The sequence below is a fragment of the Dipodomys spectabilis genome, unplaced genomic scaffold (genome assembly GCF_019054845.1).
Source record: "Dipodomys spectabilis isolate Male_0828 unplaced genomic scaffold, ASM1905484v1 ptg000006l, whole genome shotgun sequence".
Classification (NCBI taxonomy): Eukaryota; Metazoa; Chordata; class Mammalia; order Rodentia; family Heteromyidae; genus Dipodomys; species Dipodomys spectabilis.
This window is the reverse complement of record NW_024870683.1, coordinates 11,919,455-11,943,983: the sequence shown is the minus strand read 5'-3', so window position 1 is coordinate 11,943,983 and position 24,529 is coordinate 11,919,455. Positions and strand designations below refer to the sequence as shown.

The window sequence follows — 24,529 nt, the reverse complement described above, 5'->3', positions numbered from 1 at the left end:
ACTTTAAAAAATTGCACTTGTATATGGAAGCGAACAGCCATTATTGTTTTGCTTTGTCTGATTTGTAGGTAATCTTCCATCTCTCACCATTTGTTAAAATAAAATCAAGGAAGAAAGAAATTAAGGAAAGGGAATTTCTGCCTTGTCTGCACCACATATGCACCCTTGATACAGAAATGTATGTACTCGTAAGGGATTAATCTTAAGACACATCCTACCCTGGCGAACAACTCTTGGCTGTTCTTGTTTTTAAATACAAAGCAATCATAATTGTATTCCCCAGAAAGTTTTTTTTTTTTAATGCTTATATTATCTTTTTTTTTCTTTGCTGGGATAGCATAGTCCAAAAGTGCTTTGTTAGCAATTTCTTAGAAAACCTTCATGAATTATACCCCCTTACCACCCCGCCCTCCCAAAGGCTAAATATAAAACACAATCCCAACACGATACTCTGAAAGTTTTCTGGCTTTAGGTTGTAAAGAAAAGGTGCCAGAAAGGACCAAAAAAAAAAAAAAGTCTTTGCTTTCTACAGGAACTGCGTTTCCTCTGAACAAAGGATAGAAAGTAGTTGGTGTCCAGACCCATCCCTTGATTGATTAACCCAGGTGCCTGCAAAGAAGTGGTTTCCCACTTAGAAAGGTAGGGTATCCAGGAAGAGCTTGTCAATGACGGAAGGCGGAGACACCAGATCCTCCAGCTTCAGGTAGAAGATGCGCTGAAGGCCCTGGGTGCAGATCTTCCTCAGTTCTACCAGCACACGCAGAACCTTGGGCTCGGTGGGCTCCAGAGCCTGTCCTTTACTCTGGTGGTCTTTTAAGCTGCTTGTGATCTTGTTGCATAGCTCCTCCACTCTCTTTGGTTCTTTTAACCCATGTCGTTCTGCAGAAGGATTAAAAAGAATAATAATAAAGGACACGGTTAGGAGGCAGGTCTAAAGACACTTGGAACCCCTTATCAATGTCTGTGTCTCTTCCTGCCAATGGAGGACAGTATATAATCAAAGCACCCTGCTGAGAGATAGAATGAATCCCGGACCTGCCATTTAACTTGTTGTGTACCCTTGTAAGCCTCAGTTTCCTTAGGAGATGATGACACTGATCAGATCCAGTTCACTGTTTCTGAACTTAGGTTAACGCGACGTGGGAGGCAAACAGTCCCTGGCACACAGTTGCAGGGAACACATTCTTGTGCACACATGATCCTGCCAAGCTTCCACAAAAGCCCTGTCACTAGACAACTTTCATCCAGAGTGACATGGAAACACATCCGGGCTAGTGAATTAATGACCCCTCCTTACAGACTCCACTTGAAGAAGGTAGGGAGGCTGCATGCTCTAGTTGCTAACACCCAAAGTGTATTCTTATGTTTTCACGCTGATCAGCATTGGGAAGAATCCAGCTTTTCTTTTCCTTGTTTTGTTTCTCTCCTTGAAACACCTATTGACCTACACCTGATTCTCTACAAAAACACATTGTCCTCCTGCTGTGGAGATGGAAAAGTCACAGAGGAAAGGAGGAGGTGCAGGCCTTTTATGCTGTGGAAAGACATGAATACCACTTGTATAAGACAATGTATAAGAGGATACTCATTTTAAATATGCGTGGTGGATCAAGAAAATGTGGTATATACACAATGGAATTCTATGCCTCCATCAGAAAGAATGACATTGCCCCATTTGTTAGGAAATGGAAAGACTTGGAAAAAATTATATTAAGTGAAGTAAGCCAGGCCCAAAGAAACATAGGTCCCATGGTTTCCCTTATTTGCGATAACTAGTATATGTCTGAGACAAGCAGAAAAGGTCAGATAAGTTGATGTTAGGTGAAATGAATCCCAAGATAAGTATTCAAATGATTTTTTCTTTCATGTGATTGTTTCTAACATATTTATAAGATATTTCTTTGTTGCTTTGTATGTCCCTCCCCCATGGTATAACCCCTGCTCTCACTGTATTTGATGTTGGTATAATTTGTGGAGGGGAAGGGCAAAAACAAATCGTTTAAATAGGGATACAGGTGGACCCATTGCAACAATGAGATGTACAAGTCGTTATTTTGAAATATGAACTTTGCAACTTTGGCGGGGGTGGGGGGTGGGGAGGAGTGGGAGATGAGAAGGGGAAACAAAGGAGGAGGCTACAATGCTTGATAAGAAATGTACTCATTATCTTGCCCATGTAATTGTAACCCCTCTGTACGGTATTTTCACAATAAAAAGAAAAAGAAAAAAATATTCGTGGGGCTGGGGGTTTAGCTCAGCAGAAGGGTGCTCTCCTGGCGAGCACAAGGCCCTGGGTTCAGTCCTCAGGCCTGGAAAAAGAAAAAAAATTCGTGCTATATTCATGGTATATAAGGTTGAGTGATTCTTCCCAACCTACAGTTGCTAAGAGCTGAGATTGGAAACCTATCTTGAAAGAAAACGTGTCTTGTTCTTGCAGACATTCAACACAAACCATTCTGCTCTCCTTTAGACTGTGGGTCACAAAGTCTCTTTTTCGAAGGGAAAGCTTGACCTGTTTTTCAACGTTTTCCTTTCTCAGTCTATGAGAGAGGAAATCATGCCGAAGTCACAATTCTTGAGCAATAGATGATATCCTTCTACTGTGAAATGAATTCCCAATTTCTATTAGATTTCATTTCTTAGTTGGAGATATTTTTACTAGCAAACTTGTTTTCCTAAAGAAAAATGTAATTACCTGAAATCAGAAAAAGGGAGCAATTATTGATACTTTTTTTCTCTTTTCTTGTCTCAAGTGAAAGAGGACTGGGAACCAGGAAATGAACATTCTCCTTAGCTAGGCTAATTGTATTATTATTGGTGGTGGTGGTGGTGGTAATGGGTCTTGAATTCTGGGCCTGGGTGCTGTCCCTCAGCTCTTCAGCTCAAGGTGAGCATTCTACTACTTGAGCCACAGTGCCACTTCTAGATTTCTGGTGGTTTATTGGAGATGAGAGTCTCAGGGACTATTCTGCCCGGGCTGGCTTTGAATTGTGATCCTCAGATCTCAGCCTCCTTAGTAGCTAGGATTATAGGTGTGAGCCAGCCATGTCTGGTTGGCTAAATTGTATTTGACCTTGTCAAATGCATTCACTGACTTTATCAATGAATGAGGTTGGATTTAATGACCTCTCAGGTCTCTTTTCATATCTGATGTGCTAAACTGTATTTAAAAAAATCAACCAAGAAAATAGTCTGTAGAGAAAGGGGTACTGGGTTTGGAGGCAAATCTGAATTCTGGTCTGTAATTTACTATCTATGTGACCTGATTTTACTAAGGGTCAATATCTGAATAGAGAAATGGGGATTATAGAGTGGTAGATACACAAGTCTTTGCTATATTCTTCTTTTTTTTGGGGGGGGGGGTCCGGTCGTGGTGCCTGAACTCTGGGCCTGGGTGCTGTCCCTCAGCTCTTCAGCTCAAGGCTAGCACTCTACCACTTGAGCCACAGTGCCACTTCCGACTTTTTTCTTTTTGCTTATGTGGTGCTGTGGAATCGAACCCAGGGCCTCAGGCATTCAAGGCAAGCACTCTACCACTGAGCCACCTTCCCAGCCTCTATATTCTTCTTGTTCATCTTAAGTATCATACAAAAAATTGAAAGAAGTGTGACTACGATAAAACTCACTTCTGTGGGCTGTTGTGAGGTTCAAGTAAACAGTGTTATATGACAGTATTTTGCCATCTGTCATTCTGTCATCTGCTATACCCTGGGATAATCAGTGAATGGATGACATTTTACCAGTGGTTAACAACTGTGAGATCAAACAAAGGCAAAACATCCCATAATTTCTACCCTATGCAGTGAGTGATTTTGCCTTCTCTAGAAAACTACTCATTAATCAACCCAGGTGCCAACATTGTCCATTTTGGTTTATCTTTACTAAACACATAGCTCTTGTATTTCCATCTCAGAAGCACCCAAGGGTGAACTTCAGGAAAAGATCCTGCCTGCAGTGGTATTCTGCCTAAAGTTTTATTTTCTTCCCCACCCTCCAAAGCATGAAAGCAGGCTGCAAATCTGGCAGTAAATTTCAAGAGTTATAAAACGTTTATATCCTCTGACCAAGTAATCCCACTCTTGGGAATTTATCCAAAGGAAAAAGTCAACAGAAAAGTGACACTGCATGCATGAGAACATTTGGTATTGTGTTATCTATTACCAACTTCCCTGAAAAAAAATCAAACAAAGAAACACTGGGAAAGATAAAGAGATGAAGAATAGGAGACCCATTAAGAAAATAATGGTATGTCCATATAATGGAAGGTTCTGCAGACATCTAAAAGGACAATATGAAGACCGTGAGGTAATACGGAAAGCTACTTGCAGTACTGAATAAAAAGCAGAATATTAAATAGTATCTAAGTGTGATTCTGTTCTGCATATACAGAAGAATGAAAGGAGACAAAACATTTATAAAATGATTGATAACACTTTTCTTTTTCTTTTGAAATTGCCAGGTTAGTGCTGTTTTATATAATAATGTTAAAACACAAGAAGATGGGAGCTTGCCCTTTGATTAGCCCTGGAGTACCTGTAATATGATCAAACACTACCTTGCTGGTTACTGAATTCTATTAATACGGAGCTATATCAAATTAGCTTCACAGGCTACAGAGAGAAGCTTTCCTAAGAATAAAATGCCCAGTCATTAATTTAAGCTTTCCCTTCCTTTCAGGGCCTCATGTTATGGACGATAATCGAGATTCTTTATTCATCATTGGAAGGAAGAAATGGAGCATCACATTGCCTTTCCAGAGGGGGTTGATTGTGGTACCTGGCAGCCAGACTTTCTCATGGCCAAACTCACAGAAGAGGCTGCAGAGTTTTCTCTGCTCTGCAGCCAGTTGTGACTGCTCAATAACTATGGCAACCATTATTTATTCAGTGAATTCAAGTGAAGATCGATACCTCCTGCCAGCTGGATCAACCCTAGGCCTGGAATTCCTTAAGGAATTCAGAGACACTCCTGTTAGACACCAAAGACACCTCAAACCTTCTTTGTTGTTTTGAACAGCCACTGGATTTGTGGTTTCTTTACTTTTCCAAAGGAGCTAAGATAAAATGTAGTCTTGGGCAGACTCCTGCCTGCAGCCAGCAAGATTTTCAGATCACCAGGGAGCCACCAAAAGTCTGGGACCTCACCAGTAATTTGAAATCCTTAAAACCTCCACCACTGACATTTAATTGAAACCACCCCCCCTCCCCTTACCCTTTCTCCTGCAGCTTGGCAAACAGAGCTGCAAAGGGTTTGTAATTCTAAGGGGAATGAGACATTTGGCTTTTCTCTTTTGTTAGACAATTATACCTAGAAGATTTTCATTCAAGGTCTTCCTCTGCCATTAAACGAAACAAGTATTATATATACATATGTATAATATACTCAGAATATAATATTATCAATCTAACATATACTCTGTACTTTAGAATTTTAACTGAGGCATTATATGTTCAAAAGTTTAGAATACAACATACAGAAATAGTTAAGTAATTGATATATGGGTCACATTCATTGTATGTATAAATTGGAAGAGATTTAATTCATTTGATTGACATCCCCATCTAAGAGAAGATTCTCCACTGGGGGTGTCTATAGAGAATTTCAGGCGTCAGCTGATACAGGGAGTTTCATTATTTCAGTCTGTATTTGATACACTTATAGTAAGCACTGTTATTTAAATTATTTTATCCCACCCTTACAACCACCCTGTGAATTAGACAGGACAATTATCCCCTTTAATTAATAGCTATGAAGGCTAAGCCTAAAAGTTAAGTGACTTGTCCAAGGTCAGAATTAGCAGGTGGCTGATTACTTTCTCACCAAAATCAGAAAAACGTATATGATATCAGAGCTGCCATTTGAAAATATCTCAACGTAGCAGAAAGTTTCTCCTCATACCAAGATACACTGGCTTCCCTGTCACATCCTCCCTCCTTTCTGCATGCCCAATGGTTAACCACTGGCTAATCGCTTCTTTGACTAAACACTCATTGAGTACCTGTTCCGTGTCTAGCAATGTTATAGCTACACAGGGTCACTATCTAAAGATGCAGTTGGATTTCTAAAGCATTTGAGCAACGGATATCACAGGTAAAAGGACAGGAAGAGGCAGAGGAGGGGGGAAGGAAAGTGATGTAACACAGCCATTTAGGTCTATGCTCATGTTCTACCCACTTTAGCTGGGTTAAGATCTATACCTTCTTTGGATCTCAGATACAATATGTCTCAAAGGAAGCTTCTTTCTCTTTGCCTCCAGTATTGATCATCTCTCCTATAGCACTCTAACCTTTCCCTTTGCAGGACATGAGAGGTTGAAATCTGATATTCATAGGACAGTTGCTTGTCTCTTTCATGAGATGCACGTTTCCTGAGGAACAGAGAGGATTTGCTCACTATTGTGTTTCCAGCACCAAGCCTAGTACATCAGCAACACCCAACACACATCTGTTACATGAATATACAAATGGAGGATGGAGGACATAGAAAAAAATGATTAAATACTAGAGGCTCTGGTTAAATAAATGCATGTGGAGTTGTTATGAACTTTATAATGGTGAAATGAACAAAGCATCCTCAAAAGCCTTCCATACCAGGTGCTTCAGGAACAGATCTGCTCCCTGTATGTCCTAGCTCTATTATTATTTATAAGTTGGTTGACTTAGGATCTCTTTCCATATCTTTAAAATCAAGCTAATAGTGGTAGATGCCTCACGAGTTGTTTCTTTTTAAGTTGTTTCTTTTTAAGAACTGAGTGGGTTACATGTTTTTAGAATAATGCTTAGTATATAGCAAGCATTGAATAAATATGTGTAAATATCCTCTATATTTAAAATGTAATCTGTTATCTTCCCTTTCAAATCAGCCACATCTCTGAGTTCAGCTATCAATGCTATCACAGTCTTCCCCACCCCTCATGAAAAATTCAAAGAATTGTATTCCTGTGGCCCATCAATTAATTTAACCCATTATTAACCCAAATTTAAATTAACTTCAGTTATCAGCCCTACACTGTTTCTGTATCTATGTCTTCCTTTCAGTACCAACGGCCTCTCAACCAGACTTTCAAATTCTACTACTAGTTTTTTTTTAATAGCTTCTGATGGATCTCTCTGCTTTCTTATCACTAAAATCCATCCCAGGTACTTCCAAATTTATTTACTAACCAACATTAATAAAAATAATCATGCAGATCCCTTGGCACTGAGTATTTAAAAATAGTAGCTATAATTAGTTTCAGACTATCCAGATTATCAATAGGTTTTCTGGTTCCTTACTGAAGGAACAGACTCCAGACCAACAGCATCAACTTCCTCTGGGAGATTTTAGAGTTTCAGAGAGATTCAGAGTTTTAGGACCTGCCCCAGACCCATTCTCACCAGAATCAGCATCTTAACAAGATGTCCAGTGATGTATGAACTGTATAAAGCTCTGCCTCAGCCAATCCTAGTGCTAAGATGCTAAGATCCAGGGTTCATCCAGTCTGTTTGTAAGCCTCAGTCCTCACGGCAGGAACTCACTCCCCAAGGCAGTTTATTCCAGGTTTCAAATACTTCTGCCTAGAAGAACTTACTCCCCAAGGGAGCTCATTCCAATTTCAAGTAGTTCTGTCTTAGTTTCTTCTATTGAGCTAAATTTTGTTATCTTATAATTCCGAGTTCTGCCCCCTTGGGGCCCACAAGAGAAACATCAAATTCTCTTCCCTCAGGACAGGAAGTAGGGAGTGAGGAGAGGGATGGCTAGTAGCTATCAGGTCAGAGAAGTAGCTTCTCTTTTTGAGAAGGTCTTAGGCATAGGCCAACTCAGACAAAAAAAAAAAAAAAATGCAGTCCAGCCCAGTTCTTGGAAGGGACATGGGCTTGCAACTGAACACCCCCAAACAGGACTTCCTGTCCCGAGTTCCACCTCTTTCTCTGGGCAGTCATGTTGCTGCTCCTTCTCATGTCACACATATGCCATGTGCTTTACTGACAGGCAGCCCCAGACACATGGAGCCCACACAAGTTTAAAGCCACAAGTCAGTCAGAAGCCTGTGTGGAGGTGTAATAGTACATGTTTCAGTATGACTGTCCTTTGAGGAAGTATCTGTCTGCCTCTCCAAGAAGACCATAGATTTTATGAGAGGAAGGGACTGTGTGCCTGGCAAAGAGCAGATGCTCAAAAATGCTTTTTATTGAATTCATGTGAATTGAAACAAGGAAGTTCTCAGGAGTTCAGACTGTTTTCTAATAACAATGATAGGCTAAAAATAATGGTTTCAGAGTTAACTGATTTATGAGATGTTTGGATAGTCACTATTAATTCATTCAATTCAACCAATATTTGCTACGTGCTAGGGCCTTTAAGTGCTAAAATAATTTTAAAGATGAATAAGATTCTCCTGGCCCTCATACTTTTAGTTGGACACCAGTGTATATACATCCCAAATGCCTAGAATGAGCTTCAGTATATGTAAATACGTTCATTTAAAACAAATGATGGAACACTCAGTTCCACAGAAAATGGTGACATGGAAAAATATTTGGAATGCAGTCCATGGACAAAAAAGTAAGAATAGACTGTGAGACTGTGCATGTGTCACAAACCCAGTTTTGTTGAAAGAAAAAGGAATACATGGATTTTTGTGTTTTGAAAAACTAAAGAAAGCCAAGTATCAGTGGCTCCTGTTTGTAATCCTAACTCAAGAGGATGAGATATGAGGATCAAGGTTCAAAGCCAGCCCAGGCAGGAAATCCATGAGACTTTCATCTCTAATTAACCACCAAAAACACAGAAGTAAAGCTATAGCTCATGTGGTACAGTGCTAGCCTTGAGCAAAAAGGCTAAAGAACAGCACCTAGGTCCTGAGTTCAAGACCCAATACTAGTTGTACATGTGCACACATGAACTCCCCCACCCCCACAGACTAAAGGAAAATAAATCAAACCATTAACAATGTGAAAAAAGGTTCTCTCTGACCTTAAGAAGTCAAAGAAATTCCTTAAAGTGCTACATGTATGCAATTTTAGGAAAGCATGAAAATTTTTATGGATTCTTAGAACTAATTCTTCCTGAAAGTGTATAAGACGAATAGACATTTAGGAATTAATAACAGTGAAGATTTGTCTGAAATGTTTTTCCTCTCTGAAAAGTATGCATGAATTCATTCAATGTTTATCAATTACAAATAGACGTCATGATCTGCTCAGATTTTTGTGCTGAAACCTAATCCTTCTATGTGAGAGCACTAAAGGCAGAGCCTTTGGGGAGTTGGTTCAGTCATAAGGGACAGCACTCATGCATGTGATTATTGCCTTTATAAAGAAGCCAGAGGGAGCTTCTTTGCCTCTTCTGCTACACCAGGGCACAGCAAAAAGGCACAACCTACAAAGAAGAAAGCCAGACCTCTCTAGCTACAAGATCTGCGGGTGCTTTGATTTGGGACTTCCTAGCTTCCATAAGTGTGAGCAATACATTTCTGTTATTTCTAACACCCTATAGAATTTTTGTTTTAGCAGCCCAAATAGATAAAGGTATTATCCTTGAGATAAATGAGAAAATGGATATTCAGAGAGAGTAAAGAATTACTAAAAATGTTCAGCTAGGAGGTAGAAGGGATCTGTTTAAAAACTTAAATTCAGGGCTGGGAAGGTGGCTCAGTGGTAAAGCGCTTGCCTTGCATGCATGAGGCCCTGGGTTCGATTCCTCAGCATCACATAAGCAAAAAGAAAAAAGCCAGAAGTGGCACTGTGGCTCAAGTGGTAGAGCACTAGCCTTGAGCTGAAGAGCTGAGGGACAGCGCCCAGGCCCAGAGTTCAGGACCCACTACCGGACCCCCCCCCACAAAAAAAAAAAAAAAGAAAAGAAAACAAAACTTAAATTCAGCAGAGTGCATTGACTCAAGCTGATAATCCTAGGTATTTGGAAGGCAGAAATAGGAGAGGATTTCACTCTGTTGGAGATCAGTCAAGTGATAGAAAAGTAACTTCATGAGACTCTATCTCAACCAATGATAGGGTGCAGTGGTACATGCCTGTCATCCCAGCCACACAGGGAAGTATAAGTAGAGGAGGATTATAACCCAGGCCATATGGACATAAAGACACCCCAAACAAACAAACAACAACAAAACAATGTAAAAAGAAGTCGGGGGCATGGTACCAAGTGATAGAGTGCCTGCCTAGTAAGTACAAGGCCCCAGGTTCAATCCCCAGTACCACTAAAAGCAAACTAACAAAAACATTTAAACTGCTATCTCCACTCTCCAAATGTTGGAACTGCCCCCTCTCCCCCAACGATATCCTCCTTCCATGTTTTACACTTAGTTTGCTTCCAGTGTTGCCGATGGTAATATTTGATGCAGAAACAGAGTAACTAGGTAGCCACTTAAGGTGAGTAGGGGAGTTGTAGAAAGACAGGTGGTGGAAGGCATGGCAGGAGCAGGCATCTGTTACTGTTAGCATTTTCTGCTCCTGGTTCTACTTGCCTATCTCCTCTTTGGTCTTAGAGGTTGTGTTGCAATAAGACCAGAAAAAAACAACTATAGAGAGAAGAGTCATTGTCTTACTTGACGACCTGAATGTGGAAAAGAAACCCCGGGCAATATTCCTTCAGTGTCATTCACAAATGACACTGAGACATTCAAGGTCCCCTTTGCCATCTAGACCCAAAACAACCTTTCCAATTCTTCTTCCCCTTTTATTATGTGGAAAATGCACATAATAGGGTTAGGTCATGCTAAATATCTCAGATAGTCAATTGTTTCTATGAAAACCTTTTAGATTTCCCTGAACAGAGTTCTGTTTTCAGCTCTCTCCTCTAGAGGCAGGGAAATGATGGCCCAGAGTGGATTGAGATCTTCTCTGTCATGCTTGCTCTAGAATGTACAATCAAATTTTTCTTCTTTCTATTCATGGTGATGTGAATTAATACATGCATAATGCAACTCCACTACACATGATTTCCCCCCATTTTTTCCCCTATGAGTGTACCCTTACTATCTTATTTCCTTGATCTGAAATGTCCTTTATGTCTTTCCACATCTGCGTGCTACTACCATAGAAGTTCTTGATGACCATTTTTACCTTTCTTCACCCCACAAAAGTTAGCAATTACCTGGATTTTCCTACACTCTGTCTCTTATAAGGGCCTGAGCATGAATCACATAGATTGGGTTCATTTTTTAAAATCATACTTATATATAACCTCCTGATTGAGGATGTACTTCCTGATAGCCGAATTCATACCTAGCTCATTCCCGCAGGGCCTAGCCATACAGGGGCCTTTAGCGCTCATTTAGTGAATAAATGTTTAGAAGATGGTAAGTTTACACTAACTTTCTACTTAAAGGACTTCTTGTTTGTTAAATACAATTAATTGCAACCAGATACGAACCCAATGGTTATCTCATCAGAAGCAAAACATATCCATCACTTCAGAGACAAAGCATTAGTAAGAGGCAGTGGTTAGGTAGATAAACTGCAGACCAAAAGAAAAAAAAATGAAACCCACAACTATGGGGAACTCCCTGTGACTGTAGGAAGGGAGAGTGATCTGAAAGAAACCATTTCCTGCCCCACCTTGTCACCTAGTTTTTCATGAGGGCTTAGAGAGAGGACAAGGAGGAAGGAAAAGAACTGGGGGGGAAGGGAAAGCTGTGTTGAGCTAACCTACCAGTTACTATCCAGTTTATTTTCTACTGGGGTTTGAACTCAGGGGTTTCTACCACTTGAGTCACTTCCCAGCCCTTCTTTCTCTTTAGTTGTTTTTCATTTAAGGTCCTACATTCCCCCCACCCCACCCCCATACTGGTTTAGACTATCCTTTTATCTTCTTCTACCCTTCTTCTATCTTTCCTGCATAGCTGGGACCATCATAACCAGCCTATTGATTGTCAATGGCTCTTGCAGACTTTTTCTTAAACTGGTCTCCAACTGTGATCTTCAAACTTTTACCTCCTGCTTATCGGTCATTACAGGTATGTACTACCATGCCAGGACTTAGATTGACTAAACTTCTAGGATTCTCTTTTCATGAGTTCATCCCTGTTAAGAGAGGACAATTATTTGGGGGTAAATTTGTCTATCTATCTATCTATTTGTAGTATAGTAGTTACTCAAGTCCTCTAGCAAACACTCTCTCAAGCTTTTGCCCTTGGATCCTTCTACCTCTACGTGCAGCCTCACTAGGATTATAGGTATGAAGAACCATGCCCACCTTGTTTTTCTTTTTGGTTTGTTTGTTTTTTAGATAAGGCTTGCTAGTGTTTCCCTTGCCTGGGCTGATTTCCAACCACAACCCTTCCATCTCTGCCTCCTGGGATTATAGGTATGAACCACCAAGGCTGGCCTTGGGGATGAATTTTCTACTACTAATAGTCTAGCTGATATTCTACAATCACTCTTTTGTATATATTTGTATGTGCCAGTCTTGAGGCTTGAATTCAGGGCCTGGACACTGTCCTGGAGCTTTTTTGCTCAAGGCTAGAGCTCTACTACTTGAGCCATAGCTCTACTTCCAGCTTTTTGGTGATTAATTGAGATGAGAGTCTCACGGACTTCCCTGCCTAGGCTGGTTTTGAATGGAAAGCCTCAGATCTCAGTCTCCTGAATAGTTTAGGATTGCAGGCGTGGTGTATCAGCACCTGGCTACATAGGCACTGTTGATGATGAGGGAGATTTTGTAAAAGCCAGCATTCATGGGAATCAACTTTCAAATGAAAGTGAGTATCTCTACTCCAGGGTACACTGCTTCCCAGGCCTCCCTTCCTCTTCTGCTATTTCCTGATGCTTTTGATCCTTTCAACCATTCTTACAGGCAATGTCTCCCAAGACACTGCTGTGAGATGCAGAAATGAGATCAGTGGAATATTCTTCTTGTGGGTTAGAACCTCAGTACCTTTAAGAGCCTGCTCTGAACTGGCTGATAGGAGTAAGGATAGGACCTGAAGCTGTCCCATGTGGAAAATCCTAAAGCAGAGCGGGGCACACACCTGTAATCCTAGCTACCCAGGAGGCTTAGAGCTGAGAGAACAGCTCAGAGCCAGCGGGGGCGGGAAAATCCATGAGATTCTTATCTCCAATAAATTACAAAAAAAAAAAAAAGCTGGAAGCACTGCTGTGGCTCAAGTGATAGAATGTTAGGTCTTAAGCAAAAGAAGCTCAGGCACAGTGCCTAAGTCCTGAGTTCAAGTCCTAGGATTGACAGGGAAGAAAGGGAGGAAGGGAGGGAGGAAGGGAGGGAGGGAGGGAAGAAGTAAACTTTAAAACACCACCCATTGGGCACCCAATGGGCATCACTATGCCCGTTGCAAGGATAGTTTCATTACTTTTCAATCCTATCCTCCTTTGAGTCCTTCCTCTTAAGTGTGCAAGAAAATAAGCTATCAAGCATATTAATTTCTAAGGGCAACCACCTGTTTCCTCACAACACAGATGGATTCTGGACCACCCAAGGTTTCCAAGGAGAATGGGCAGATATGTCTGAGTATGTGTGAGCCTGTCACCATCACTCCAAGAAGGAGCATGAGTGGATCAAATGGTTATTCTGCTGTAGCCTTGGCTACATCACTCACAAACACAGTTTTCTGTAATCTACATGGCTGCTTCATGGAAGGAATGCTGTTATCCTTGTTGCAAAAGGATGGCTGTGCAAACTGAGGTTTGGGAAGATGAAGTACAATACTCAGTAGTACATACATGTTAAACCTAGGGCCCTGGACTCATAAAGAGAAGCTGGATTCCAATGTATGTGCTGTTTCGACCTCTTCCAGCAAGTCCCACATAAACGGGAAGTCGGCTGAACAGTGCTGACCACAGAGTCCACAGCAAGTGGGAAACAGAGACTAGCACCACCCATTTCCTACTCTGTACTGTACTGAGCTGCCCATCTCCAGGTGAGGACTGTCTGTTGCCCATAATGCCTACTCTTTTAGCTCTCCATTTGTTCGCATTTAAAGAGGGGGAAAAAGATAACAGGCCTCCAAAGCTAGCCTCCTCTTAAGTCCCAGCTCTCGCACTGGTGGACTTAAAGCCTTTTTCCTCTTACTCTGTTTCCTGCCCTGATTTGTCCTCAAACCAGCAGTCAGGGTAGGTCTTTCTAAAAAACAAGCCTAATTGTGCTCCTGGGCCACACGTTGGTATGGCTGCCTTCAGCTTTCAAGACAAATGTCACATATTCACCTAGGTGTGGAGGATTGGTTCTTCATGTTCTTCCCTTCCTACCCCCACCCCTTTACTGGGGTTAACAAGTGGGAGGCATCTGCCCTCACTCTAATTTTAAGTGTTTTCTTTCCTGAAAATGATGTCAGCTTCAATTTTTCCATGATTCTAGCAAAATTCCATTTTAGCCTGCAACTATTTTCTGTTTATATTCACGTCCAGCCCCTGTAATCTTTTCTGAGAAGACCAACACCCACCTGTGGATGCTCAGTCCTTTGTTTCTACTCTTAAATCTCCACGTGGCCCTCAATGTCCTGCAACATTTACATTCGTTTGCACATTTGTCTCTTTCAGGAATGTATGTCATCATCTCTAAAAACCTAGGGACATGTAGTGCAGTGCCCAGGTCAACAACATGCTCATTAACTAGACTCAATTCTCATTTCCATAGAGATATGGCCATGGGCTGGTTGTTTCTACAGAAAGCCAAGACAGGCTCTAGCTTTTGTTTTTATTTTTTGTCTGTTTAAAGTGAACTAAATTCCATGCTTTCCAGATTTGAATGTTTAACTGTCCTAGGAAGAGCTAAGTGACTATGAAATAGGGCTAAAGGACCAATTTTATTTCAGTACTGCTGGAGTGATACATTTGGGCCTTAAATATGCTTATTTTGATGCTCTGATACGCCATCATAAAGTCATCTAAATAGAATCCACCCTCTTTGAAACTGCCTTTGCTTTTGGTTCATTAATAGCCTTCTTGGAATTCATGGCAGCTGTAATAAAAGAAGCGAATTTTTAACCCCGGACCAAAGACCACATGAAAGTCCACTTAGAAGGCCAAAAGAGCAACCCTAGTGTCTCATTCCTAACTATATAGCACATGCATTTACTTTGTGTTTTATGTATGAACTACCCCAATATCCAATGCTTGGACAAACCACCCCTCATCTGTGCTATATCAGAAGGAAAGGACCATTTGTCCCAAAGGATGCACTCAGGCCTCTGGAAATGCACTTGTCTTCTGTCCAAAAAACATTTCCTCCAGCCATGGGCATATCCAATTGGAACTTGACCCTCAAGCAACAGCCTAGGTTGTGCTTCGATCTGACCAAAAGGACAGGGATGAGCCACAAGTCTGGGAAGCTTCTTCCAGAGCTCCGCCCCGTATTGTGCCCACACCACCCCAGTCTGACTGTAGAAGTAATTCTGCCAGTATGAGGGGCAAAAGTATCTGGGCCTTAGCAGCCACAGGGAGATGGGCGCAGTGCCTTCTCCTGCCCAATATGGATCTTGGGGATCCATTATCTCCCAAAAGACAGAAAAGGAGAGATGTCTAAAGGGGAAATGGGATCATATAGAAACAATAGGTTTTGTGGTTCTGATTCTTTTAACAACTATGGAGTTCAGCCATTTTTTTTTTATCACTAGCCATTTTCCTCAACCATCTCCTAAAGTTAGTAAGTCACCTTGTCTTTATATGTCTGTAGTTGTTTCTATTTACTTTGGATTACTAGGCAAGGATTGGGAACAGGGATAGCTTGCTTTCCATGTCCTGCATGAATGGGGTGGTTAACTGAATCTTCCTTGTAAGACTAGTCCAACTGTCAAGGGAGCTCCTGTGGACTTAGATTTTCACATAGTAGGGTTGTTGAAAATGATGATAGACTTGGATTCCCCTCTCCTACAAGCTCATGATGACAAGCTATAGATGCATACCTCTATCGATACATCAGATTAAGCTTAGCATATTTCAGGGGTGGGCAGGGGGGAAATGGCAGCAATTTCCCTCCTTTTCTGGTGTGTATGATTCTGGCCTTTGATGCAGGACAAGAGGGAAAGGAGATGCAATTGCTTTGGCTTTGGCCAGATGGTGCTTACCTGTGATCATGCTCAGCGCAGACAGGCAGGCTAAGGCTTGGATATCAAGGTTCAGGCTCTGCAAATTTAAGGAAAAGTCTTTAATGGAGTCGAGCCACTCCCCAAATCCACGAAGGCACTGAAGTCGATGGAGGACAAGTCCATTGCAGAACACAAACTTATCTTCAGCAGTGTTTGACCTGGGGAGTAAAGGAGGAGGAGATGCATTAAACAGGTCCATTTGATCTAACTAATCTGATGGTATCTATCGTAACACATCGACACTCACACACAGGGCTTGTATGTCGCCATAAAGCATGGCTGGATGTTTGCAATGAACAAGTCTGTGTTCTTAGGAATAAACAATCAGTATCACTTGGCTGTGCTAATGTCTTTGGGGAAGATCAGCCTGCGTAAAGATGGGGCTCGGGCACCTGCTGTCTTATTGCTGAATCAGTTGCTGATGAGAGCAATGAGGAACAAGCACTTAACACAGAGATGAAGCCCAGGGCACTGACTCTCTCTGCAATGAACTTAAGGGCTTTTGAGTTAGGGCTGCCCCATTTTCCTTTTTCCCTTTTTTGAGTCCTGGGGCTTGGACTCAGGGCTTGGGCACTGTTCCTGAAGCTTCTTTTGCTCAAGGCTAGTCCTTTACCACTTGAGCCCAGTGCCACTTCTGGCTTTTTCTGTATATGTAGTTCAGGGCTTCATGCATGCTAGGCAAGCACTCTACCACTAAGCCACATTCCCAGCTCTTTTTTTTTTATTTTTATTTTTTTAGTTGTGGGCCTTGAACTCCAGGCCTGGACACTGCCCCTGAGTTCTTTTTGCTCAAGGCTAGCACTCTAACACTTAGGCCACAGGCCCACTTCTGGTTTTATGATGGTTAAAGATAAGAGTCCCTCAGACTTTCCTGCTTGTGCTGACATCGGAACTGTGATCTTCAGATCTCAGCCTCCTGAGTAGCTAGGATTATAGGCATGAAGCCTCCTGAGTAGCTAGGATTATATGCATAAACCACCAGCACCTGGAATCCCTTATTTTCTTAAATGTCAAAGGCTGATAAAAGCAGAGGCTAGACACTACCTTGTACTGTTCAAACACAAAAGGCATGAACTCTATGCAAGTACCAGAAGTCAATTATGAACTAAAAAGTGGGCTAACATAAAAATGAATCCTTATTTTGTATTGTTTTCATGACTTCAAACAGTGGGGCAATGGAGGGCTATTTCTAAACCTGTCTGGATAGTTTCTTTTATGTACATAACCATCCCATTCTTCCTTATGAGAGGAACCCCAGAACCTCCTGTTAGACATCCTCACTTGGCAGCTTGACCCTGGACACTCCTTTAATCTCTCTGGACTTCTTTTCCCTTATCCCCTTTATCTATTCCTAGCACAGAAATATTAAATGCTACCCCCTAAGAAGGCTGAGGGACTTAAATAAAAGAAAGGATTTGAAAGCACAGTACCTAGAAAGAGGATGCCAGAGGAGTAAATGGAACTAGTTCTGAATTGTATAGGGTCCTTACTTTAATCTGTTTTCCTTTAACTTTAAAATATCTTACTACCAATTTGTCTATTTTGGCTATTGCATTCACAAGGTAGTATCTCTTGTGCTTCCTTTATCCCTTCACTCAGCAAGTATTTTCTATGTTCTTCCTGGAGCTAGGTACCAGAGAAAACTTTGTGAATAGGACAGGAATGGTGTCCACCTGCATGGAGCTTATTGTGTACTTAATCCTCTGCTGAATGCTTAGTAGATGACAGTCACATTGCTGCTGGGCTCTAGTGTCCACTGGGTTGGTTAGACATTGAACTAGCGATGGACACTCTACTTGTCCCTCCCACTGATTTTTGCGACACAGGTATACCCAAGACAGAATGATCCAATCTCAGAGCTGAAAGATGGATCTCTGAGTATCAGAATATCTGCTGGTATCAGCATTGAGACAGCATCAATTAAAACTTCGGATTTCTGGACTTTTCCCCTAGCTTACAAAACATAAAAGGGAATAAGGCATGGAGTCTGTAGTTTAAGAAGGAATTTCTGGAACTATTGTGGAGAGGGTAGTAAGGAAGAGAAAGAGGATGGTTTTTGCTATAATATTTGGTGAAATGTTAGTTCAATGTCCTAAAAATATATCATTGAAAGAAGGGTAGAAGGAAACAATACTGTGTGTAAAAACTAATACAGTTTGTTTGTTTGTTTATTTAAAGGTTACATGAGAGGAATTAGGTCCCATGTTTGAATTCTTTGAAAAATTACTTCTTCTTTGTAGTTAGTATTACTGATTGTAAGGGGCTAGACCAAATCATTTGGTCCAGAACTGTTCTCTTGGAGTAAATGCCGGAGCATGAAAGTCTTCACAGTTCTATTGGATATACATGGACTGTTACTTATGAAATGGAGTAACATGGTAATTATGTGTCCTACATTCCTGGGGAATATGGTAGAAGATTCTTCACAGAGCCATAGAATATTGAAGTTGCCAGGGAGTTTAGAGATTCCCTCAATTCACCCCATCCTTGTCTTACAAAGAAGAGAGTTTCTTATAGTAAATTTGTATTAGAAATGGGAATAAAACTAGTTCTTTTGTTGTGGTGGTTGTTGTTGGTTGTGAGGCTTGAACTTGGGGCCTAGGTGCTGTCCCTGAGCTCTTTTGTTCAAGGCTAGTGCTCTACCATTTTGAGTCACAACTCCAATTCTGGTTTTCTGGTGGTTAATTGGAGATAAAAGTCTCACAGACTTTCTTGCCTGGGCTGGCTTTGAACCACAATCCTCAGATCTCAGCCTCCTGACTAGCTAGGAGGCTAATGAAAAACCAGGAGTTCTGATTGCCACCTCAATGTTCTTCCCATTACCCTCTGATGATTTTTTTTTAAATGTCTGATTGTGTTTCATATTTGCTTTTTTTTTGGTCCTGAGACTTGAACTCAGAACTTGTGCTTATTAGACAGGAACTCTATCTCTTGAGCTATATTCCGAGCTATTGCTCTTTCTTCCTTCCTTCCTTCCTTCCTTCCTTCCTTCCTTCCTTCCTTCCTTCCTTCCTTCCTTCCTTTCTTCCTTTCTTTCTTTCTTTCTTTCTTTCTTTCTTTCTTTCTTCTCTCTCTTTCTTCTCTCTCTTTCTCTTTCTTCTCTTTCTTTCTTTCCCTCCCTTTCCCTCGTTCCCTCCCTCCCTTCCTTCCTTCCTTCCTTCCTTCATCTTTTTCTTTCTTTTGTTTCTATTTGGGGCTGACTTCAGACCAGGATGCTCTTATCTCTGCCTTCCACATAGCTGAGATTATAGATGTAAGCCACCGCACACAGTTTTTTTTTTTTTTTTTTTAAAGACAGGTCCTTGATAAATTTTGCTTGGGTTGGCCTTGAACCATGATTCTTCTACCTTCACTTCCCAGGTAGCTGGAACCACAAGCATGAGTCACCATACATATTTGTTCATATTTGCTTTTTGAGCAAACTGTTCCCTGTGGAATTGGTTACAATATGAAGGCTGTTAATCCTTTAAAGGAAGGGGTGAAGTGAAGGAAAATAAAATACTTGTACTTACCTGATGGAAAGTCTAAGAACGAACAGCTCCAAAAAGGCTGATTCTATAAGTAATGTCTGATCTTCCTTGGGGAGATCAGTAAATCCTGGAATCTTCTCTGCCCAGCTTCTGGATACATCAATGGAGGCTGTCAGCAGGTTGTAAAATTGTTGTACATGTTCAGCATCCGTGCCTGTAGAAGCCTGGTCAGTGGGGCAGTACTGGAAAGCAAAGCACAGACAGGAAGGTTATTGGTCCCATGGAAATATCATCATCATGTGTAGATGGCTCTTCCCAGACAGTCAGGGCCCACATCCTGACACTGTCTATGAAACTCTTTCATAGCCAAGTCTCATGTGATTCTCCCAATAGTCCTGTGACATAAAATAAAGTGATTTCCCATTATTATTATTTTTTTTTGGTCCGGTCGTGGGGCCTGAATTCTGGGCCTGGGCGCTGTCCCTCAGCTCTTCAGCTCAAGGCTAGCACTCTACCACTTGAGACACAGCACCACTTCCGGCTTTTTTCTTTTTGCTTATGTGGTGCTGAGGAATCGAACCCAGGGCCTCAGGCATGCAAGGCAAGTGCTCTACCACTGAGCCACCTTCCCAGCCCCCCCATTATTTTTTAGTAGACAACTGCACTAAGGTTTTGTCAGTCCAGTGGTTTCCACCTTGACAGTGTATTGCAATCATCTGGGGAGCTTTAGGAAAACTCTTGTTTGGATTCTACCCTCAGAGATTCCCAATGAAAGCTTGGCCATTGGGAATGCCAAAGGCTCCCCTGGGGATTCCCAAGGGCATCCAACCCCAAAAGATGCTACTTTAGCCAGTGCTTCTCAATGTGTTCTTTTCAGGACAGCAATAACAGCAACAGCTGGGAATGTGCTAGAAATGACCTTCTCAGGTCCCACTCAAGCCATCCTAATCAAAAACTCTTGAGAGTGGGCCTAGCAGATTTGATTTATGAAGACCACTAGGTGATCCTAAGGTACAGTGCAGTTGGAGAATCATAGAATTTAACCAATAGGGGAAAAGAATGATTTTTGCTTGCTGTTGATTGATTTCTGTGAGCTAACCATCAAAGGATAAGGGAGGCAGGGAATCTCCTGGACAAATTCCAGGCAGTGAGGTGCCAACAGATTCAGGACTTGTGGCTACTTACATTAAGAAACACTGAAAATTCACTTTCACATTATATATATTTTATAGCATATTTCAAGCACTCAATAGATAAACATGCTATAGAGGCATTCAGAAATCACTGTAGAAAGATTTTTCTGGACAGCACAGCTTTAGAATGGTATTCCCAGGAATGAAGTTTCTACTCAGATTTTGGATATTCTGGTCAAACCACAAGTTTGCTTGAATCACTGGAGGAAAAAACAAAATTCCACTTCAAGCCAGGCACTGGTGGCTCACGCCTGAAATCCTGTCTACTCAGAAGGCTTAGATCTGAGGATTGAGGTTCAGAGCCAGCCTCGGCAGGAAAATCCATGAAACTCTTATCTCCAGTAAACCACCAGAAAACCAGAAGTGGCGCTGTAGCTCAAGTGGTAGAATGCTCACCTTGAGCTGAAAAGCTGAGGGACAGAGCTCAGGCCCAGAGTTCAAACCCCACTACTGACAAAGAAAAAAAAATTCCACCTTAGGCAGAGAGACTATTCTTGCAAGATAATAATCAAGGGACAATGCAGCACACAAAGATTTAAGTGCTATGCAGAAACATACATATGTATGCACAAAAATCATTGCTTTGCATTATGAAGACTAAGGATGAGGGCTGGGAATGTTCTTAGTGATAGAGTGCTTGTCTAGCATGCATGAAGCCCTTGGATTTGATTCCTCAGTACCACAGATGCAGCAAAAGCCGGAAGTGGCTCTGTGGCTTAAGTGGTAGAGTGCTAGCCTTGAGCACAGAGAGATGCAGGGACAGTGCCCAGGCCCAGACTAAGAATGATTTTGTAACCTTATTGTGAGGGAATCCCCGTGGGGAAAGGATTTAAATTCCTGTTAATATAAGTGAGGAAAGTGAAGCTCAGAGAAGCTAAGAAATTTTCCTGAGTTAAATAACAAGCAGTGGTAAGTCAAGACTTAAACTGGCCTTGGGATTATAAGCCATACACCTCTTGATGCGGTAAGGCATAAGGCCCTGCTGTTCAGTCCACAGCATAAAAACAAAAGTTTATGCTCCCAGTTAGTGTCTGGAGATGGCTTTTGAGATCTTCTCGAAAACATTTGCTCCATTCTGATGAACAATCTCCAGGTAGGTACTCTCTGGTCCCATGCTTCTGTCAATAACATGGTGATTGCCATATAACATGCCCTCAATAAACAATTGTTGACTATTTTTTCAATGAAAGAGTAATCACAGAAGAGCCTGGATGTGCCACAATGCCTATCAGGTTGGAGAGAAACAGCTGATAAGGACTAGCCAATAAGCTGGTAAGTGCTCATTGTAAAACTATCTAAGCATGAGGAAAGGAGATAGTAGACATCACGGAGTCTAGCCTTTGCTTTGTGTTTTTCCAGGAAGCATCAAGATGTAACGGAAGAAACATCAGTCAGGGAGTCTAGGTACTTTATGCCTACTTTTATTCTGGCCCCTATTTGGGGAAACAAGAGACTGCTTTTTGTTTTTCTGAGCCTCCATTTTCTCCTATGGAGAAGGGGGATAATAAAATCTTCTAGATGTTGTTGCAGTGATTAAAGGCGAGTAACATATAGGAAGAGGCTGACCTGGAGAAGGAGTTAACCAACTGGCAGTATGAGCTCTGGTAAGAGTTCTGACCCTCTTCAGCTTCTGTTTGTCTTGGACAGAAGCTGGATTGCAACAAGCTATAGTTTTCACCTTGATTTTCTAAGACCCGATAGCACTGAGTCCAGTTTAGAGCCCTGGCTCCTCCGCTCCCTTCACTTTCACAAAAGACCTAGGATTCTATGAAGTCCTTGATTTTGTGCAATGACAGAGGCCATGAAAACAAAGGCCAGAGGAGGCAGCTCCATGGCCAAGCATGTTCAAAGCTGTCACATGTCCCTGCTGCGTCCGACTCTCCCCACCCCCTTCTTTCATTATACTCTTAACTGGACAGTAGGTCAAGAAGATTAAAAAAAATTCTCTTTCATGAATGTAATTCCACATGCTCTGTAAGGGCAGAACACCTCCCTCACCTTCCCTCTTCATCCCCCTCCCCCATAAAAGCTGACAGCACTTCTTGTCAGTGGCTTACATCTACGATCTTAGCTACCCTGAAAGCTGAGATCTCCATTCCAAACCAGAAAAACAAAACAAAACAAACCACCACCACAACAAAAAACAACAAACCCAAAACACCAGAAGTGTTAGCCATGAGTGAGTACAAGATCCAGAGTTCAGCCTCAGGACTGGCACAGAGAATAAAAAGAAGTTTTAAATAAATTAAAAAAAAATTAAAGCTGGGCTGGGAAGGTGGCTCAGTGGTAGAGCACTTGCCTTGCATTCTTGAGGCCCTGGGTTTGATTCCTCAGTACCACATAAGCAAAAAGAAAAAAGCCGGAAGTGGTGCTGTGTCTCAAGTGGTAGAGTGCTAGCCTTGAGCTGAAGAGCTGAGGGACAGCGCCCAGGCCCAGAGTTCAGGCCCCAGGACCGGACCCCCCCCCCCCCAAAAAAAAAAAAGAAAAAAAGAAAAAAAAAATTAAAGCTGAGAACGTTACATGTGATGGTATCGAGTCGAGGATGGGTATGTTGAACCAGGTAGCAGCACCTGGAGTTCTCCTCCAGGCTTAGGCATTGAATCTATGTTTAACCTCTCTGAGTCTGTTTCTGTCTCTGAAACAGGAATTGACTGGCTTAGCTGATCCCTAAGATTCCTACCAGCTCTTGCACTCAAAAATTCTAAACATGGCTAAATAGCAAGATTTCAGTAAGGTAACAGTTAGATGTTACTGTCTAGAATTAAGCTAAGTAGGGAGAGAAAGGCTAGAAGGATGTAAACTCCTCCTGGGAATAGACCTAACAACTCCACTCTGCTGCACAGACTTCCCTGAAACCACTCCTCACAATTGGACAATTGCTCTCTTTCCAGTGTTCACTCGGAAGGTACCAGAGCACAGAATTTTCACGCAAGGTAGGGTTCCCTGGAGGCCTCAGCCCCTGCTGGGCTCACATTTTATGCCTTCAGAATCTGGGAATGGAAGTCCCTGCCTGAGCCACGTGTGTGCTTCTCCCTGACAGAGCCCAGCAAGGAGGAAAGCAGGCAGACCTGGCTTGTAAGCCTGCAGTCAGAGACCCTCTGGGCTTCACTTGCAATGATTCTGGTCCAAGGCCCAGCATTCTACAGCCAAACTGGATTCAACCAGAGCCACCAGTAACTTGTGGGTGGCTGGTGGGTCAGCATCCAGGGATGGCGACAAGGATCAGTTCTTCTGCGGAACATACTATTTAGAGAAACAGAACAAAGGTAGGCAGATTCTCTGCCTGGCCTAGCAGTTTGGAGACCCCCCAGTCCTGCGGTGGTGGCTTGACTATTGTTGGCTGCTAGGAAAGGCAGATTTGGGTTCACCAAAGAAAATCTCTCAACATTTGCTTATTGGTCATGCCCATTCAACACAGTTAGATACAGAAAGATTTTTAACAATGTTTTTTCCTTGTCTATGAGAATTTAAAAAAAAAACAAAAACCAACTTCGTAGCCTCTAAGGATTCTTGTTCTATCAGCATCTGGCCTTTCTGAGATACAATATTACACTCACAGACAGCCAAGGCATGACAGAGATTTCTCCAAAGCCCTGGGGTAACCCAGAGCTGCAAACGAAAGCAGTGAATATTATTTAAGCATCAATGGGTCTGTGTGTTTCATATGGCACTAGTACAACTGTACAAACCAGAGTTCAGCCATGGCTAAAGCCACAAGTAAGTAATTCGAAGGTGGAATACCAGCCTTAGTAAATAAGCCATGTGATATTTTAATAGCAGAGTGAAATTGAATATTTATCACACTTCCAGCCCTGGATAAATACGTCAAA

The 24,529-nt window shown here is 41.9% G+C and overlaps 1 protein-coding gene across 2 annotated transcripts in view; it reads right to left on the bottom strand.

Annotated features, from left to right (window-relative positions):
* Positions 1-355: 355 nt before the first annotated feature.
* The window catches only part of Nr4a3 (nuclear receptor subfamily 4 group A member 3), a 39,703-nt gene continuing 15,529 nt past the window's right edge, over positions 356-24,529 (bottom strand). For both annotated transcript variants that reach the window (XM_042698949.1, XM_042698959.1), the window contains exons 5-7: positions 19,549-19,748; positions 16,016-16,194; positions 356-879 (exon numbers count right to left, since the gene is read on the bottom strand). In XM_042698949.1, the coding sequence (XP_042554883.1) occupies positions 632-879; positions 16,016-16,194; positions 19,549-19,748 (627 nt within the window). In that variant the 3' untranslated portion in view covers positions 356-631. The remainder of the gene's footprint in view (positions 880-16,015; positions 16,195-19,548; positions 19,749-24,529) is intronic.